This window comes from Ixodes scapularis, unplaced genomic scaffold (assembly GCF_016920785.2).
Source record: "Ixodes scapularis isolate PalLabHiFi unplaced genomic scaffold, ASM1692078v2 PGA_scaffold2__306_contigs__length_199485367, whole genome shotgun sequence".
Lineage (NCBI taxonomy): Eukaryota > Metazoa > Arthropoda > Arachnida > Ixodida > Ixodidae > Ixodes > Ixodes scapularis.
Genome location: NW_024609857.1, coordinates 4920644 through 4939683, shown reverse-complemented (window position 1 = coordinate 4939683; position 19040 = coordinate 4920644). Strand labels below are relative to the sequence as shown.

General features: G+C 49.1%; 2 protein-coding genes across 2 annotated transcripts in view; one reads left to right on the top strand and one right to left on the bottom strand.

Annotated features, from left to right (window-relative positions):
- LOC8025548 (rho GTPase-activating protein 18) overlaps positions 1-19040 on the bottom strand; it is a 362823-nt gene that overhangs the window by 127245 nt on the left and 216538 nt on the right. The window lies entirely within an intron of this gene.
- LOC121046980 overlaps positions 1-19040 on the top strand; it is a 40019-nt gene that overhangs the window by 16546 nt on the left and 4433 nt on the right. Inside the window, exon 2 of the mRNA XM_040501771.2 lies at positions 14161-14292. Coding sequence (XP_040357705.1) covers positions 14162-14292 — 131 coding nt within the window. The 5' untranslated portion in view covers position 14161. The remainder of the gene's footprint in view (positions 1-14160; positions 14293-19040) is intronic.

The window sequence follows — 19040 nt, the reverse complement described above, 5'->3', positions numbered from 1 at the left end:
CCCGGGGTTCTGCGCAGTCTCGTGTCCGTTACCCAAAACAAGGAACGGAGGAGCGTTACTCGCTAGTTCAGAAGAACATTAACGCCTCACTGAGATTCGTTACCGTTCTCCGAATGTAGCCAAGTACCGCTGCCGTTACTTTAAAAACTAACGACCGTCACTTTTGCCTTACTTCGAATTTCCGTATCCATTGGCTGCAATACGCCGCGGACGCAGATTTTGAAGGTGTCTAGATTTGACGGAGGGATTTTCCCCCGCCTCTCGCGGAGTCCCATATCGAGGCTGCCGGCAGCTAGAGTTCAGCTGCTGGGCATCACTGTTCCTTTTGCGAGGCAATCCGTGAAACATTCGTGCCTTGAAAGAGAGTGTGAACTTTCAAAGGCCTATTTCTACATCCTCGAGATCTTTACAGGGAAAAACGGGGTTCTGCTCGCTGTGAGTACGTCTGGCACAAAAGCAATATAGAGATTCATATTCGACATAGGGACGGAAAAAGAGCGCTCCTTTTGCGAAATGAGCTGGAGGGGAATTCTCGCTGACACTTACTTTTCCGTTAATTATGATCCTCGATAATGACGGTTATGTTTGTGGATATGGACAATCTTCAAAACTGTTTCACTTATACGCACAGTCCGCGAGAAAGAGGCTACTCAGCTTCGAGTGCTCGTTGGTCTGTTCGAATCTGCATTCGACGTGATCGTGTTAAATGAGCCTCGGTACGTCGAAGACACCGCGGCTTCTAACCTTACATAACATCTTTTACTAGCCGCGGAGGTGGTCTCTTAATAATAATAAAAAAAAACTTTTTCCGCAAAATTTTGCCCGATTACTCGCGTGTTAATCGAGACTACAAAGTTCTATTCTCGTGCATTAACCGAAAAGTGATAGCCGTTGTGTGCCACATTCAGTCAAAAACCTCCAGGATGTTTTTTTTTTTTCTTTCTTCCTTCTTTTAACTTGAATGAGTTTTGATTTTTGCGAGTGAAAATAAATACAATGCGGCGATTTGGGTATAAAGGTGCTCGTAAACACTCCTGCGAAGAGGGGGCATGGGCGGCTTATCCAACAATTCGGTTGCACATAGTAATAATAATACTGTTTATTTTTGCATCTGTCTCGGCTACAGACGCCGGAGCGGCGGGCAAAAAGTCCACGAGTGTTGACCTGACGGGGTCCGCGCCCCGCGCACTTTGCACACGGCTACAGTTCTATAGGGAACTATATCAGCAACAAAAGAATCACGTACATGGAAGAGATAAAAGTGTCAGGGGTTCACAATCGCATACTATACAAAAAGTAGGTACAATGATTTAGGATTTATAGAGTAAATGTGCACGCCACGTGCGCAATATTTATTGAGCAATGAGGGTAGATTATGGTTTCAAGAGTGGAAACTGTACTTTGTGCTAGAACGAAACACTTTCCATTCCCTGAGGGCGGCGGGTGCGGATGGTGGCTATATTTCTTAATTATTCCCAATGTTCGTTTAAGAAAAGCAATGAATTCGGGAAAATAAAGCGAACACGAAATAAACGCACGAAATGTGATTACCCGAATCCCTCATGCATCTTGTTCGTTCCTTGGCCTATTCATAAATAGCACATACGCGCGCATCTTATTTTAAAGCGGGAGCAATACGTACCGACATAAGCGGTCATCGAGGTATCTCTCCGAGTCTTGCATTGCATACGAGAAACTACGAACCAGGATTTTTTGGAGACATTAACCAACCTGGACAGAAAATCTACAACCTTGATTGGAGTGATGTCTTTCAGAAAACTGACGCAGCTCATGCTTAAAATAGTTTCTTAACCAAGTTTCGAAAGGTGTGCCACGAATAATTTCCTCGTTAGCAACGCCCTATAGAAGGCGGAGTGGTAGTTTCAAGATGGCGGAAGAAACGGGGATAGATTCTCCAGGATTTTCCGCGCGCAGTGCTCGCTGATGCTGGTCAGTGCGCTAAAAATACTTCATTTGTCTACAAATGCGAATCGGTCAGAGCAGGAGCAGATGACAGGCGACGGAGATGTTAACGTGCGCTAGGAAAACGAGCGTGTTGATGTTTAAAAGTTGCAGAAACTTCAACTTGCGAAGCTTTGTGGAGGGCGAGCGCGTTTCGGGCACCCGCCACATCGCAGTTTGGGGCAAAATATTCTTGAGGGAGATGAAGAAATGCGGGTGTTTTAGCTTCGCCTGGCCATTAGTGCTCCGCGCACGGTGACCGTCGAGCTCCGGAAGAGCAGCGTTCGCAGGATTCGTGCTTTCGCGTCCCAGGCTCACGACTCGCTGCTCGCCGTCGCGGTTTTGCTGTTTTGCAACACGTAATCAAACTGCGCTATGGCCACTGATAGGAACTTTCCGGATAGCGTGACCGCTGGTTACCGTACGCTGCAGCATTGCAAACGGAAGCTGGCGCTGCGCCTTTGAAGCAGAAGTTTCAGCGCGCGCCAGGACTGCTGCCGGGATTGCGGGAACTTGCGGTAATGCTACGCTAAAACTGCCTATTAACGTCATCGGCGTGTTTAGGGGCTTTATTTTTTACTCTATCGCAAAGAACTATCTTAATATACCGTACATTTGTGTACCATGTTATTTAATTGTAACGTTGCGACCAGCTGCCTCGCCAAAACTGCCCGTTCTAAGCTCTCGTCACTATCATAGGTCGGCATTTCCGAACCCACTCACTCACCATCACATCACTAATTACAGCAACATCCAAAAGACACAGCCCTTCACATCACAAAGTACATCGACGTCCAAAAGTCACAGCCTTTCACATCACAGAGTACACCGACGTCCAAACGTCACATCCCTTCACATCGCAAAGTACACCGACGTCCAAACGTCACATCCCTTCACATCACAGAGTACACCGATGTCTAATATTCATGGCCCTTCACATCACAAAGTACACCGACGTCCAAAAGTCACGGCCATTCACATCACGGAGTTCAACCGGACAACAAACTCATCCCCATCACGTCACCGCAATCTCTGAACTCACAAAGTCATTCACCGTCACTTCACGAATCCGTCAAGTTCACGAAGTACTTCACCGTCACATCACGAATCCTATAGAGTTCATGAAGCATTCCCCATCCCATCACCGCCAACTCTGAATTCACGAAGTCGCTCACCGTCCCATCACGAGCTCGTCGAGTTCAGCAAGTCGTTCCCCTCACGTCTGTGAACTGATCCCGTTCATGAAGTCGTTCGACCGGTTCGACTTCAGGGCCCTTCACCGAGTCACGGCCCTTCACCGAGTCACAGCCGTTCACCGAGTCACAGCCGTTCACCGAGTCACCGAGGTCACGGAAAGCGGCGTCGGCCCCTGCAGCCGCGGCCACCGCCACTGCCTCCGGCTCTCAGCCATCCTCGAAGTTCTTTCGCAGCGGCGCTGACGGCTCCAGATGTGTGTGTCAGTGTGTGTCTGTGTGTGTGTGGTGGTGGGGGGGGGGGGGGGGGGGGGGGGTATTGGGCTGTGCCGGGCGAGTCGCCACGCACCCTGCTCTTGTCATTTTGTTTGTTTAGCTAGTTCCCTCTGGGGCTTTTAGTTTTGTTGTCCCGTTTCTTTTATTTTCGTTTTGTTTCGCGCTTTCTTCATCATGCGCGCATGCTGTGGAGAGCGAGCGGCTTCTTGACTTCCCTGCTCCGAACTTGTGAGATAAGGTGCTTGTTTCCGGGAGAGCTATAAGAACTAGGCTTGAGTCCCCCTGCCCTTTTTCGCGTTCGAATTGTTGGTTCTACGTCTTCCTGGCGATGTCTGACTATCTTGAGCGGCGTAAGCGAAATTACCGGGGCTCATTACACCGCAAAACTTCGCGTGAATAATGTGACATGTGGCGATTCATTCCGCGTGGACGCCGCAGTATGTACGCTAAAGCCTGATTCGCACGATGCGATTTCGCTCGCAATTTTCAGTCGCGATGCCGCTCGGGCTGCAAAAGCGTGAACCGTAGCTGAGATATAGTCGACGTTGATACTGAAAATCGCAAGCAGAATCGGACCAAGTAAAATTAGGCCTAAAATGTCTGTGATGGTTACTGGTAACAACGATCAACATCTCCTTGTATCCACTGTTTACATCGAGCCTGCTTACCAATTTTCAAAGTTAAGTATTTTGAGGCCTGCACTCACTTCTTATCGCAAGTACCGGGCCAACATTTGGTCAACGGGCCGGTGTCTTCTAAAAGAGCAGACGACGAGCAGAGGCGTTTGAAAGAGCAGACGAAAGTTCGAGCGATCAGGCGGCCGTTCGATCTTGAAGACGCACTGAACGTCCGCATGCAGGCGGTCCCAACAACTTGGCGGTATTCTCGCTTTCATGACGGAACAAAACAAATAAATCTGATGACAACAAGTATCCGTGAATTTAACCCAAACTGCTTCCTGTCCAAGCAATCGTGGTCCGACGGTGACTGGTTTTCCATTTTCACGGCACATATCCACGTTCTCGGACGAACCGAGCGCATGAAAACTGACCCTCAAACATTTCTCGACTCTTTTGGTACAGCCCCAGTCATGGCGTTTTGACGAGAAGGCAAGTTTTTGTCAGGTTTTTTTAATACAACGCTAGAATACACGTCTCCCATAGGGACTTCCGCCTTCAGCCCCAGACCGGAAGTGCGCCCGACGCGCGACCACCGCGCCGTGACGTAACAGAGATGAGTTCATTGGTTCGTGTATAGCCAGAACATAATTTCGGCGACATATTCACCTATACATGAACTCATCTCTGTTACGTCACAGCGCGGTGGTGGCGCGTCGGGCGTAACAGAGATGCTCCTTAAAACGAAAACCAAAAGGCTCCTTAAAACCAAAACCGACAGACTCCACACGTGACCCGTAACAAAAAAGAACAGGTCACAACGTGTCGACAAAGGACGTAAAAGGAAAAACCCGAACAGCGAACTTTTCCATACACTTGGCAAGGTCAAACTTTGTACCTACAGGTTGCCTCAAGCTTGAAACACAAAAGCTTACCCCAAGCTTAAAACACAAAAGCACTAATCACAAACGAGCGTGTTGGGGACGAATTAAGTAAGTGCTTATACTTCCTGTTTACACGTCTAAGAAACTAGGGAGTTTTGTGTATTGTTCCAATAATTCCTGTAAGGATACCCGATACTCCTCTGTCGTCTTTGTGAATGCATGGTATCGTTATTGGGTATCGTTACCGAGCACAAAAACCGTCTACAAGAACTCCCTACCGTTTATCGTTTTTCTAGTGAAATTAAAGACGACGTTGGCAAGGAGAAGCAAGCTAACTAAGGGAAGGGAAACAGAGGTAGTCTTCACTCCCTCAGCTCCCCTTGATAACCGGTGATTTCTTCAAGCAGACAGAGCCAGTGAGGACGCCTTCAGCGAACATCAAACATAGTCTTTGAGATGAATAGAGGCAGGTTCTTAATTTTGTTTTTGTTACAAAAGAAGGGTCATTTTGGAACAAGGTCTGGTGGGAAATGCAAGATGGGAGGACGGGTAAACAGCTCGTCCACACTTCTAGACGGGGAACACAGCCTGTCACAAAAACTGGACATCGCCGGCTCATCTGACAAAAAGGTGCAATGTCAGGCTCTAAAGAGCGTGGGAAAGTAAAAGCTCTTTGAGTGAACCGACGCCCCAGAACAGCACGGCGACGTGCATGAAAAAAGTTAAAAAAAAAAAAACGCGGGAAGCCCGGTTCAATAGTTTTCCATGTTTTAAAAATAATAGGCTTATTCAGCTCTTTGCGCACCTCGTGCGTTTGTTAACCCCTCAGACGCTCTGACGTACCGCTATTTACACCTCGTTTTGACCAATGACGGCGCGCGCTTTTCTGTCTCGTCTTCGCGCGTTCTGTGCGCGCCCTTTATGTTTTCCGCTGATTGTTGTGCCATTCTTCGTATTTACTTCTTTTCAATGGGTCACGATAAGGTTCGCAAGAGCGGAAGACACGTTTTGGTACCCCTACTTTCACGTCGTATAAACACTTATTCGAATTTGACTTCGACCTCGACCGCGCACCTTGTTTTTCATTGGTAGCCTGCTTGCAACAGCAGGATGACGGTTATGACAACGCAATCGCGGTCTGCTTGTGGTCCTGTGTGATGGGCTCTCAATTCCGATCGACGTGAGAGCCGATCGTATCGCTCCGACGCTGTTGAATAAACTCAGCAGACCTTTGAATGAGTCACTTGCTCAGGAAAATAACGAGGAGACGAATGCCTAAGCGCTTATGTAAGAAGAGTGGTCTCGATTTCAAATGAAAAGCACTCCAGCAAAATGTGGCCGATATGGTTCGTATGCAAAACTAGGTAGCATAAAAAAAAATAGAAAAATTCAGAAATGGGGACGGACTATTTGTCTCCTCCCTTGGAAAAGATTTATGTCATTTTATCAAGAATCTTTGCACACTCGTACTCCTCCTTCGCGTTCGAAGCGCTGTTCACGGAGTAAGGCTAGGCTGCTTAGTGGATTGAGTTTCGCCACGTGTTCGTCGCATATTTTCTGATGGCGTCCGGCTTTTACACACAAGTATCGTGCCAGTAGCTGACTTTTGCTCAAATAAACAGAAACAAAAACCTCTTTAGTCAATATTCACGTTCAACAGAAATCGAAGAACTCTGTTCGTATTCCTAGAATTCCAGAACTCAGGAATATGCACGACTGTGATGAAAACTATTATCGGCAACAGCAAGCGAAGCCCCCACTTAAACGCCTGCGAGCACGTAAAATTTTCTCCGCCTGTTATTGCAACGGACATGTCCGCGCGCTTGTTAGGAAACGTGGGCGACAAACCGTGATGCCAATCGGTTACTTCCTCACATTTTTAAAATTATCATAATTCTCTGGCATATGAATAAAGCCAGTAAACTTCCGTGATTTTTCTAGAATAGCGGCAAGCCTTCCCGAGATCTTAGATGCTAAATAGCGTTTGAAAAAATCCGGAAGCGGCCGAAACAGATCAAATCCGGCGCACGCTTTTTCGTGTGGACGGATAAAAACGAGCGTATGCCGCATATTTCCAGCATCATAGAATATCTGTAAGCATTATTAAGCGAGAGCGAGAAAACAAACATTGTATAGTTCAGTTAGGGTCACACCAGTACTCGCGTAAAAGCTCCGGGAAGACGGTTTTATTTGTGTCTCCTTGAAGGGAGCGCGCACGCACGCGCTTACAAAAGACAAAAACATGGGCGCACGGACGCACGCAGATGCAATCAACGCGAAGAGAAACCCTCCCGTGGCAGAATAGCACAGTGGCAAAACGACACCTTCCCCGGTCCCCCACACACAATGACACACACCGACACACACACCGAAAGGAGGAGCCGCCTAGCCGCGCCGCGTAAATGGAACCCCACGGCCATGCAGGAGGCTCAAACGTCTGCCGCGCACAGACAAAGCCCACCTAACGTTCGCTAAGCTGCACGTGTACTACGCGACGCGGGTACGCACGCCCGCGGTATCGGGGCAGAGGAGCGGAGGCCCGCCAAACTCGTTGGAGTCGCCGCCGAGTCTGTGCCGGTCCAAACATCCCCCCCACTCCTTCCCAGTCCCCATCTGGGAAGCGCTGGTGCCGCTTCGTCTGCAATACACAGTCTCCTCCCCATTTCCGATTTCGCGCACAGTCGCACACGCAAAATGTCACATCCTCTCTCAAAGTCCTCCAAAGCAAACGCCCCCTGCAGTTGCTTCCCCCAAACGTTACCAGACCACCCCTACGAATCTCGTTCTAGGCTCTAACAGAAGTTCCTTCCAAGTTTCTGCTCCGTCCGCACTCTATACTAACCGCCACAGCATGTTTGTGCGTGTAAGGGCACCAACATGCTGCAGACACACCCAAATGTCAAGTCGGCTATCAGTCGCGAAGAGTACGCACACGCAAGCAAATCCATACCGACATCTCCTGAGTCCTGACTCCTAGTTCACGAACTCAGTCCCCATCACATCACAAATTCAGTTCACGAATTCATTCACCATCACATCACGTATACACCAGAGTCACGAAGTCCTTCACCACTGCATCACGGGTGCGTCAGAGTTTACGAGGTCACTCCCCGTCACATCACGGCTCCTTCCGAGTTCACGGAGTCACGCCCATTCACATCACGACTCGTTCCGCGTTCGCGAAGTCACATCCCCTTCACATCACGGGTTCTTTCGCGTTCACGGAGTCACTCCCCTTCGCATCACGACTCGTTCCGCGTTCACGAAGTCACATCCCCTTTACATCACGGGTTCTTTCGCGTTCACGGAGTCACGCCCGTTCACATCACGACTCTTTCCGCGTTCACGAAGTCACATCCCCTTCACATCACGACTTCGTCCGAGTTCACGAAGTCATTCACAGCCCTTCACCATGACGCGGTGAGCGTGAGTGAGTGTGAGTGAGCGAGTTCGTGAGTGACTTCGCCGAGGTATGGTCACTATACGACTAGCTAACACAGACGCGCCTAAAATGTTTCGAGGATTTCTTTACTCGTCTTTGTAATTACCTGAAAGCAAGTAGCCTACGCGTATTCTGTATTTTGAAAGTACTTGGAGCAAATGGTTGTGTTCTTTGTAACGCTTAAACGCGAACCGATTCTCGGTGCCTATATTGGTCGACATACCATTTCGCGACCAGATTTCTCCTACTTAAAGGAAATAACGGACTTTTCGTAGACCGAAAGACAGAGCTCTACACTACTAGCGGGGGCTTTTGCCATCACGCTGAGCACAGACTGAGCTGGCGACCACAAGACCAGAAATTCGCAGCGTAGGCGGTATACGAAAAATCCCTAATGATATTAGACAACCCTTCGTGCAACGCTGTTGCGAGGCGGAGCACGAGAATTCCTATAATAACGCGCCCACTTTTTTCGTTAAAACTGCTTCACGCACGAGCAGGCCGACCAGAAGCATGCGGTAATAGCAGCACCAAGGCACCAGGGCCGACAGTCCCTGCCCACGGCCGTACCCTGCCGGAGTTTCCACGCCGTCGCCGCCCGCCACCTCACCGTACCGCTCCTCTTGTTCCTCATTCGTCCGCGAGAGGGCGAGCGGCGGGCAGGAGTTGCGACGTCGGCAGAACAAGAAAATTTGTCAACCTCGGGTCACCCCCGAACTACTGGGCAAAATTAAATCAGAGGATAGATTATATGGAACTTTCGCGAAATCGAGAGATCTTGATGTGATTAGAACTTTCAAATCATATCGCAACTAACTAACGAAAAAGATTAAAAACGCAAAGGAGAACTTTTTTTTTAAACATTTTTCTCTACGTGTGCAAATGAAACTGATGTTAAGTGGAAAAAAATGAAACCATGCGCTGAACCGGTCTAACAAATCATAATGAGTCATTGTGATTTGTTTAGACAACGAAGAAGTGACGGGGAGCTGCTTAGCTAATGAATTCAATAAGCAATTTGTCCACGTAGCTATAGAGACGATTTTGACAGTAATGCTTTTCGTTATATGAGGGGGGGATCGCAAATCTTTATCTCTGAGCCCAGTTGTAGATATTTTGGTGACGTCTGCGTTTTTGGGATGGAATAACAGTAAAAGCTGCCACCTCCGGGTCTATAAGATGTCGAAATCTCTTTTAGATTTGATATCGCAATGTTTATCTTATATATTTAACACCTGCTTATCAGAAGGAGCATTCGCCAAGCGAATGCAGCCCGCAAAGGTTAGTGTTTTATATACAATATATATATATATATATATATATATATATATATATATATATATATATATATATATATATATATATATATATATATATATATATATATATATATATATAAAGAAACATGAGAAACGAGAATCCGGTATCGATATAACCTGTCATTTTTTTAAAGATTGGAAAAGGTCATACTCTGCAGATTGTCGAATTTCTGCGATAGGCATTCTATACTTAGTGTAGCACTACATTGTTTTCGGAAACATCGGCCAACCGAGCACACTCTATTGGAACAGAAATAATTTATTTCAAACTCGTTCGCAAACTAAGATTGAACTTTGTATTTTTGTAGATTTTACGAAAGCCTTCGATCGCTTAAATCATGACCTATTAGTGAAGAAACGCGATAGGTATAAAAAGACTAGTGCACAGGCGAGATGGTGGTAGCTCATCATTTTGCTCCCTTCCGTTCCTTCGACTCAAAGTGTTTCCCTTCTCGGCGCCACAGTCTCGGGCGTAAAACGACACGATGGGAGGTATGGTTTTCGAGGAAAAGTTTCGATGCTCTTGGCGTCGTCACTTACGCATCCAAAACAATTTTTGCAATGAAATTGTCATTCTTCCGGCATAAAACCAATTTTATCGGGTGTACCCCAAAAGGCGTTATCGGTCCGCTTTTATTTAATAGATATTTGAACGATAACATAAACACAGAGAAAACTGCGAAATGAGTTACTTAAGCAAGTGACACCACATTATTCTTTTTCGGGTAAATGACCTTCGGAACTAGTTACAGATACGAACCCTTTGGCAGCTGGAAAAATGGGCAACGTGTAATGCGTTAAATATAAACACGCAAAAAATAAATTCCTTTCTACTTCGCCCCCGAAACAAAAGTATATGTATCGATACTCCAAAATAGAAATAGTCAACGTCTTTAAAACTCTCGGTGTGTTATTCACAGAACGGGTGACTTTGGACGACCGTACAAACTACGTCGCGTCGAAACTCTCGAGCGTCGTAGGCTTAACCCGCCTATATCATCGTACTTTACCTGCTACAGTCAAACTTCTTCTAGACAACACCCAGCCTAAATTACTGACACTTAGTGTAAGGAAATACCGCTCAGAATAATTTTAAAAAATGCATTTACAAAAAACAAATGCTAAGAGATATAAAAAAAAACTTCTCATATGACCACCTCTGCTCCGCTGTTTCAAAATATGATTATTTTTTTTCTGCTCCCGGGTTACCATGCCACATACCCCACGTGTAGCACCAATATTTTAGAACATTCATTCCCTGCGAAACAAGTTACGGAAAACAAATGATAAAATACAACCTTCCAGAATAGTTAACTAAAGAAAAGCAATATACGACTCCAATCAATATAAAAACTATATCTGAGGTTATTATTTTTTGATGCGAATATGACTATATGAATATTGCTCCGTTTGATTCTTTTTTCAACGTGAAGCGTTTTAGGCCAGGTTTTTGTTATTTCGTGAAGCCCAGATAAAAATGAAGCCTGGATAAAAGCGTGGCCGCGAGGCTCGACACCGACTGGTTAACGAGTGGGAGAGGAGGAGTGAGGTGCTCGACGCTGATTGGTTAACAGGGAGGTCGTTTGACCAGAGGGGTAGGCGACAAGGAGCTCGACCACCTGCAGAAGAGTTTGAGAGTCCGGAAGATCGCCAGGTTTAGCAGCCCGATTAGCGGCAGTATCTTCCATGCGCCGTGAACGTAGGCGTCCGGAAACTCGGAGTATCGCTAGACGTTTCTGATGCTAGAACGTTTCACGTACGCAACACCATGGCAATTGGCTGCCAACCCCCGTCGCCCAAGCGGCCACCCCTCAGTTAGGACGCGCCCAGGTCGGGACGCGCCACCTGAAATCAGCGCTCACACATGGTTGTATAAAAACAATATTAATTGAGCCCCTAAACCTCGTAAACTGTTTTTTTTTTTTTTTTTTTTTTGTAAATAAAACAGCACGCTTCTGTTACTCTGTACTAAACTCCAATAACTTTCCTCCAAAAAAAGACTTTTTCCGCTTGTTCATACGCAAAAACGCGCTTTCTAAAACCCATAATGACGACAATAAAAAAAAAAAAAAAAAGATTGAGCCGCCATTTTGGCGTTTCGAGCCTAGGTGTTTCGGTACTCTAAGAACATTCAGTGACTCTAGCAGTAGCTATATAGACGCATTCAGGTAGCTGTACGTGGGCGCCGCCATAACCGATCTTCAGTTTTAGTTTCCTCTTATTCCGTTCGCTCCAATTCAACATTACCACAGCAGGACAGGTTATCGTCATTTTAAGTGCTGCTGTGTCCTTGTCCCCAGCATAGGCCCTTGTGGAGACTCGTCAACGCCCGCTTCAGTGGCTCGGCATCTTGGTAAGGCAAGAGAAGGTCGGCTATGGAGGCTCAATCTGGCGCGCGCTGAAAGCGTCTAAAAAGCAACTTTAATGTTTTTAACTCGTCGTTAAAGCGTGGCCCTGTTATCGTATTTAGTTTGGTCTCTGTGGACACCAGCGTGCCTGGTTTCGAGGGTGAGTTTCCTGGCTGAGTGTTCGAGTAACGTTGCAGGGAGTATTCCCTGGCGGCCGTAACAGTGTGCGCGACTGCTGAGCACGGTCTGATGGCGATCTTCCACGGTTGTTTTGCAACGTGCATTGCACGCCATTAAGATCACCGCTTTTAGCAGCCTATTAATGGGAGCTCCCTCTGAGCAAGCGCTCTAAAGAGAGCCCTCAAATAGGGCGTCCAGCGAATACCCACTAAAGACGCTTTGCTGCACGCGGGCATGGGCGCGCCATAACCGACCTTCAATTTTTGTTTCCTCTTATTCGGTTCACTCGACTTCTTAGTGACCATAGCAAGGAAGGTAATTGTCATTTTAGATTCTAGCGTGTCCTTCCCCCCAGCGTTGGCCTTTGTGGAAGCTGGTCGAAGCCCGCTTTACTGGCTCGTCATCTGGTAAGACGGGAGAAGGTCAACAATGGCGGCTGTAATCTGGCGCCTGCGCAGAGCGTCTCTAGGGACTTTGCGTGTGCTGCGCAGCGCGGGCAGTGCGGGCTCAATCTCCGTTCAAAGCGATGGCACGAGTCCTCTCGACACACTTGCCTGCGATCTAGAAAAAAGGGAACGTACCGCTGGGAGCAACGCAATTCTGAAATAGCCCGGCATTCGAGCAGCTCTCTCTTTAGAAAACAACACGCGTAGACAACAACGCTCCATGTTAAATCTGACAGGACCTCGTCTTTGCTTACATGACCTCGTCTCAAGTTCGGCGTCCTTGCCACACGAATATGCAATAGCGGGCAGCAGTGCGTAAACATAAACACCCGCTCGTAGAGCTCTAGTCTACGGTGGGCACGCTCGCAGAGGAAACCCGATCCAGTCGAATCCAGCCGGTGCTGGCGTTTCCCACGGCCTGGCGAAGCCATTGCTCATCTTCGAAGGAAAACGAAGGAAAAGCGGTGCGCCGAACCTTGCAGTAGTTCTGAAACTTTGCCATCTGGTCCTGACCGGCTACGCTTGGTGCACACTGAGCGGTCGCCGATGCGTAGTTCCATTTCGCGGTGAAAGATTGTTCTCTCCTTTTTCTGAGGCACGCTGGGTTTTATAAAAAAAAAAAAAAGCTTCCCGCGCAGCCCTGCAGGGCATCACGTTGGGTGTCAGAGCGTCTCTCGGGTTCGCGGTCGACGGACGCCAGTGCTGCGGTTCTTTGCGGCGGGTCGCTTCGTTAAAGGGGTACTCCACCGATTTTTTGAGCTACCTCAACTAACTATATTTTCTGACTCCCCAGCCTTTACTCTCTCCGGTATACTATTTAGGATCGCGAAATTCATAATAGTTATAGCAAAATGGGCAAATGAAAATGATGCAAAAACCAACATTCAAATATACGCGCGCTTTTCAGGGCCGTGACGTCAGTGGCAGGCAGGCTTGCCAGTCGAGCAAGCAGCCAAAAAATAGAATATGCCAATCATTTGTTCCGTGCTGGAGCACGGGTACTGCAGCGAGCTTCCCAAGCATTCATTTGACACCATGAAACTGCTTCGAATCAGTTTAAAACAAAATCTACAGCCCAAAGAGTGAACCCCTGCCTTCCACTGACGTCACTTTTTCATTGTTGCCAGTAGAGACTTCGAGCTTGAAAAACACGGTGAGGACCAAAACTGTAAATTCGATAACTTCGCGAAAAAACAATATTTTGACCTAATATTTGGGATACTATTTTTGCGATGTTTGTTGGTTAGTTTAGAAAAATTTCAAGCAAATCGGAGACAATGAAAAAATCGGTGGAGTAGCCCTTTAAAGCGAGCGGAAAACGCGGCGTTCGGCTGGACCGCCACCAAGAAGCGTGCTGCGGGTCGTTGCGCGGCGTGAGGCGAGAAATGGCCGAGGGCAGGCGCCGATCGTGGCCGGAACTCCGGTCCGATATGATCTCGGGCCCAACTGGAACGGAAGGAGTTTCGAGATCGGTCGCCCTCTGTCTCTCGCAGAATGAGGTCGAGCACCGTGCTGAGCGCGGCCGCCCTGACGCTGGTCTTCCTGGCGGTCAAGTCGGGCCCCATGCAAGCCCGGGCTGCCGTCATCCTGCCGCTCATTCTGGTCAAGAAACACCCGCTCAAGCAGTGAGTACCCGCCTCGAGGCGCCGCTGGCCCCGGTCGCCCCCTCGCCATCTCCCGAGGAACCACCCCTCTTTGAGAGCCTAAACATCCCTGAAAGCGCGACCATGATTTTTAGTTTCTCTCGGCAGGAGTGAAGCGACAACAGAACCACCCATATTCCATAACACCTTATGAGGGACCAGTTTGACGAAAAATCTGAAAATTAAGTAGTTTTACCATCCGACTTCGCAGTTCTAAATGGTTCGAGACAATATTCAATCTCTTACAACTAGGGTTCCGTGTTTTCCGATAAATCTGATAAACTCCGAAATACACTCGCCGGTAAAAGTTTTGGCATAAAACGTTATCAAAAAAAAGTCCGAATTTAAAATTCACGCTAGCAAAAAAATAAAAAAAAATCTAAACAGACGGTGTTTTAAGAATAAAGTTCGTCAAAGCGCAAGGCTAACGGTCCCGAGAAAAGGCTTCAGTTTTTAATATTATATCTATTTATCTGAGACTACTGACAAAAAGGAGTTTCGCGATTATCTCGCCGACGTTTGTTCCGTACAATATGAGCCAATGTACTTGTGGACCACGGTCCACTACAAAAGGCCAGTGTTCCAGAATCCACTGTGGACAATTGTGCTTCTTCTAGGGAGGTGGGGTTGTGTTTTTTAATAACAGTGAAAGATCTGAACCTGTAGACATCCTAAAATGGGGAGGGCAGCTGAAGGTTTAATGCGTCCCAGAGTTCGGTTGCTTCAAAGTGCCGACGTTTGTTGGAGTAACACTTGTTTTCAAGATTTGTCGAGGGACAGTTAGTACTGCCAATCGGAAGGGCGCCAATGTCAAATGCAGCTGCAGAAATATCTTTCGATACCGGCGATTATTTTCATAAATTTAGTAAACGTACTTGTCCAGATATTAAAAAAGAAAAAAATAAGAACACCAGTATACACAATGTAGGTAAAACAGCGCAGAACCTTTCTTTCTCCTTTATTCCTTCCTTCTAGTCTTTGTCGTTCTGCGCTGTTTTACCTCCACTATGTCTAGCCTGCACCAACTAGCCCAGCTCGCACTTTGGTAAAGAACACGGCGGAAAATTCTTAGGATTTCGGAAAATTGGAAATCTAACAGAAATAAACTCCAATAAACCCCAAATTTCGAGCGAAAAATAAATTCCAAAATTCACCCTCCGAATTTAAAAAAAAAGTAAATAATTAAACTCGGTAAACACGGAACGGAATCCTACTTATTTGTTTGTTAGTTTATTTTGAGTGCCCAAAAACAGCCAAAGCCTATACATTGGTGCACTTGTTAGTAACATTTCAGATAGCATATAAACGCACACAAGAAAAGTATGGTCGCCTCACACACCTCTAAAGGAAAAACACAGGAATTGAATAGTTGCAAAGCATGAACATTATTCCAATACGTGAAGCAAGCACTTCCTAAAATGACGTTGGTTAGGGTTGAAAATGTCAATGCCATCTGATTCCGGATGATTGAAGGAGTTCTGCAGTCGGCCCGAGGGTGACGTGAAATCAGTATTATTGACATGGAATGTGCGATCCCGCATCCATAGAACACGCGGTATTGACGGCTGCTTCGCGCCACACCCATTGAAATATCGGCATTTTAAGAAAAACAAAAGAAAAGCTTAAACGCGACTGGAAGAAAACAATGCCATTGATGCTCCATCGGGCAGGCTAATCAGGGTAGTAGAGACGTCGCCTCCTTGTGGCCTCTTTTCTTCTCGTCCCTTTTCCGAAATACCCCAGTCTCGGGTTAAACAAAACTATAGTAAACTACCTTTGCCAAATCTGAAATTGACCCGCGCGTTCGTCATCGACACAAAACAGTTCTGATGCTTCGCGTAGAGTTATTTGGTGTACGGTATTACGGGATATTCGATAGGGTCTGAAGCGGGTAAAATCTCCCGAGAATGGATACCTTCCGCGCACAGCCATCCGGAGCGGGGACGCAGGAAGGAGACGTCCCCTCCGTGGGGGCCGTCTCGTCGCCCGCTCGGCGTCAGCCCTGGGTCGGCCCTGGGACGTGGTTCACGCCCTGGGCGCCGACCCCAGCTGCCGCCGGCTGGCCGCAAGGGCCCCCGAGTGCAGACGACGCGCGCCGCCGGGCTCTTCCGAGAGCGTACCGGAAACTCTGCTCCGCAGAAAGACGGACATTGTTCGCGATATGCGACACAGTCCCGGACCGCAAACCAGGGATGTAGAGTTACACCGGTAAATTTACCGTAATCTGTTACAATTTTAGTTTCTCCTAAGTTACAATGAAACCTTATCTCGAACTGTAACTTGGTTCTATTACTGGAGTGACTCGTCCCAGTTGGATCAGTGAGTTCCTTTGTTTCACAATTATGTTGACGCGTATGTCCTCCTCAGAAGCTGAGGAGGAGAGGAGAGGGACCGTCAAAAACGTCCAGCTCCGATGAGAAGGATTAAAGCCAGTGTTTCGTTGGCGTAATGGAAGAAAAACGCAAGCAAACGCTCCGTGGGACTTTCCACGGAGCCCATGAAACTAGGCAGAGCCAGCCGCTTCTTGTTTGGCCGCATGACGCGTTTGGCCAGATCCCGAGCACGCGCACGGGCGCAGAGCATGGTCCCCGACGAGCGATGCATGAGCGGCGCCTTTCCCCGGAGTCCCCCGCACGCTGCCTGCTCGCACGTTGCCTGCTCGCACGCGCTCCATCGGAGCTCCACCGAAGCGAGACCCCGTTCACGGACAGCAACTTCGGGTGCGTCCCCGGGGGACGTTGGCCGACCACGTCGGAGGCCAATTAGAGCTCCGGTTTTCCCGGGAAGGGCTATCGCTTCCGCTCTGGTGAGGAAGCAAACTCGACGATAGCCGGGAAAGCACGCTCCTTCCGCAGATAGACCGCTTTCTCCCCGCCGATCTCTTCCTGTTCCGGACCGACGAGCGGCCAGCTGCTTCCTAAGATGCCAAGACTGCGCTCACCCGGTGACGCGGGGCTCGGCCCCGCTTCGCCCGCTCGTGCCCCGCATGCGGCGACGAACGTCGTCTCAACGCCCCCCGCATGCCGCCCCCAGCACGAGAAGCATGCCGCCCCGCGGGCAGTGCCGCTCTGAACCCGACCCGCGACCCGCAGCGACCACGAGCACTTGAAGAAGCTGCTGCAGTTCGTGAACGTGGACGCCATCAAGGGCCTGGTCGGACAGCTGATCAACTTCGACGCCGTGCTCCGGCACCTGGCCCCGAGCAACGGCCAGATGACCAAGCGAGAGCCGCCCCGCATGATGAGCGACCAGCCCTGGGACGTGCCGGCCACGCTGCCGCCCATCCCGGCCACGCCGACGCCCGAGACGGACACGAGCCCGTCCGAGTCGTCCGGCTGCGCCGAAGGATCGGCCCGCTGCCCGACGAGCGTTGCCCTGGTCAGCGTGAGCAGCGGCTGCGACGACCCCGACTGGTGTCCCCCCGTGTGGGCGCAGTGAGGCCATAACGCCCCCGCCCCGCGTCCCCCCTCTGTCCGTCCCTGTGCTCCGGTAAGCCCACCGGCGCGCCCCTCGGTCCGGGAACGGCCAGGGGCTCGGCGAGGCTCCGACCCCGAGTCGAGGTGGCCCTGTGTGGGCCGCTTCCTTCCTCTCATTCACCGATTCCTGAGCGGATCCCCACGCGAAGCGAAGCCCGCCGATGAGCCTCCGCAAATTAGTTTTGCGGGACGGACTAAATCCGAATAATGGTCAGGAATGTATCTGGACCAAATAATTTCGTGAAATCCGGGCTTGGTTGGTTTCGAAAAGAGGGCTCCGTCCAATCAGGGTGACGTCGCACGCACCTCGCCATTTACTTTTTTAAGGAAAAATGAGGCGAGATCTAAGGAGGAGTGGCAAACATGTTTACGCGCAGAAAGGCCAAGAAAGCGAAACTGCAGAGAAACTGATTCCCGTTTGATTTCCTTCGAGCGTTCATTGTGGCCATCGCCAAGGTCGTAAAGTTGTTCCACGGCTGTAGGCACTCGGCGGAGGACCCAGCTCACGCGAGAACCTGGAGTGCTGCGTGGACGTGTGCTCTTGCTCACCCGACGCTTCTTCGCCTCCCAGTCAGATTCTCTCGTGCTGACGCATCAGCTGAAAACCGAACAACTGCACGACCGAAATAGAGCCGTGAACGGGACAGAAGCGTTTCGCCCTGCAAGGCGCTTCCGCTGGACGATCTAGACCTCGCGCCCGAAACCTTCGCTGGGCTCCAAGCTAAAGTAAACCGGAGTGTCCGTCCGCCCTTAATCGCAGCGCGAGTAGTGATCAAATGTCGACATAAATAGCGGAACAAATTGTGTTTTATTTCGTGTCTGTCTGTTTGTGCGTCGGGGTGTATGTGTCTGTATGTCCCGGAGCCGTGGAGCGCCCGATGCCTCGTGCGGTGCCACGACCACGGATTTCTCGCATCGGGGCGTCCCGCTTGTCCTGCTCGTGACGTTGCAACGTGGGGCACAGAGAGCTTTACCGCCGAATTCAGAAACCTCGCTCAAACTACACTGAAACCGAAGGGCCCCTCCACTTCCTCGAGGAAGGCGCGAGGGCCGGCGCTGGCCAATCGCGAGGACGGATCCGCCGTCGCGATTGGCCAGCGCCGGCCCTCGCGCCTCCCTCGAGGAAGTGGAGGGGCCCTTCAGTTTGAGCGTAGTTTGAGTGAGGTTTCTGAATTTGGCGGTTAGTAGATGATGTTTTCAGGCCACGCTATTCGTAGCGGGAGCTCGCGCTGCCACTTCGATGCATGCTCTGAA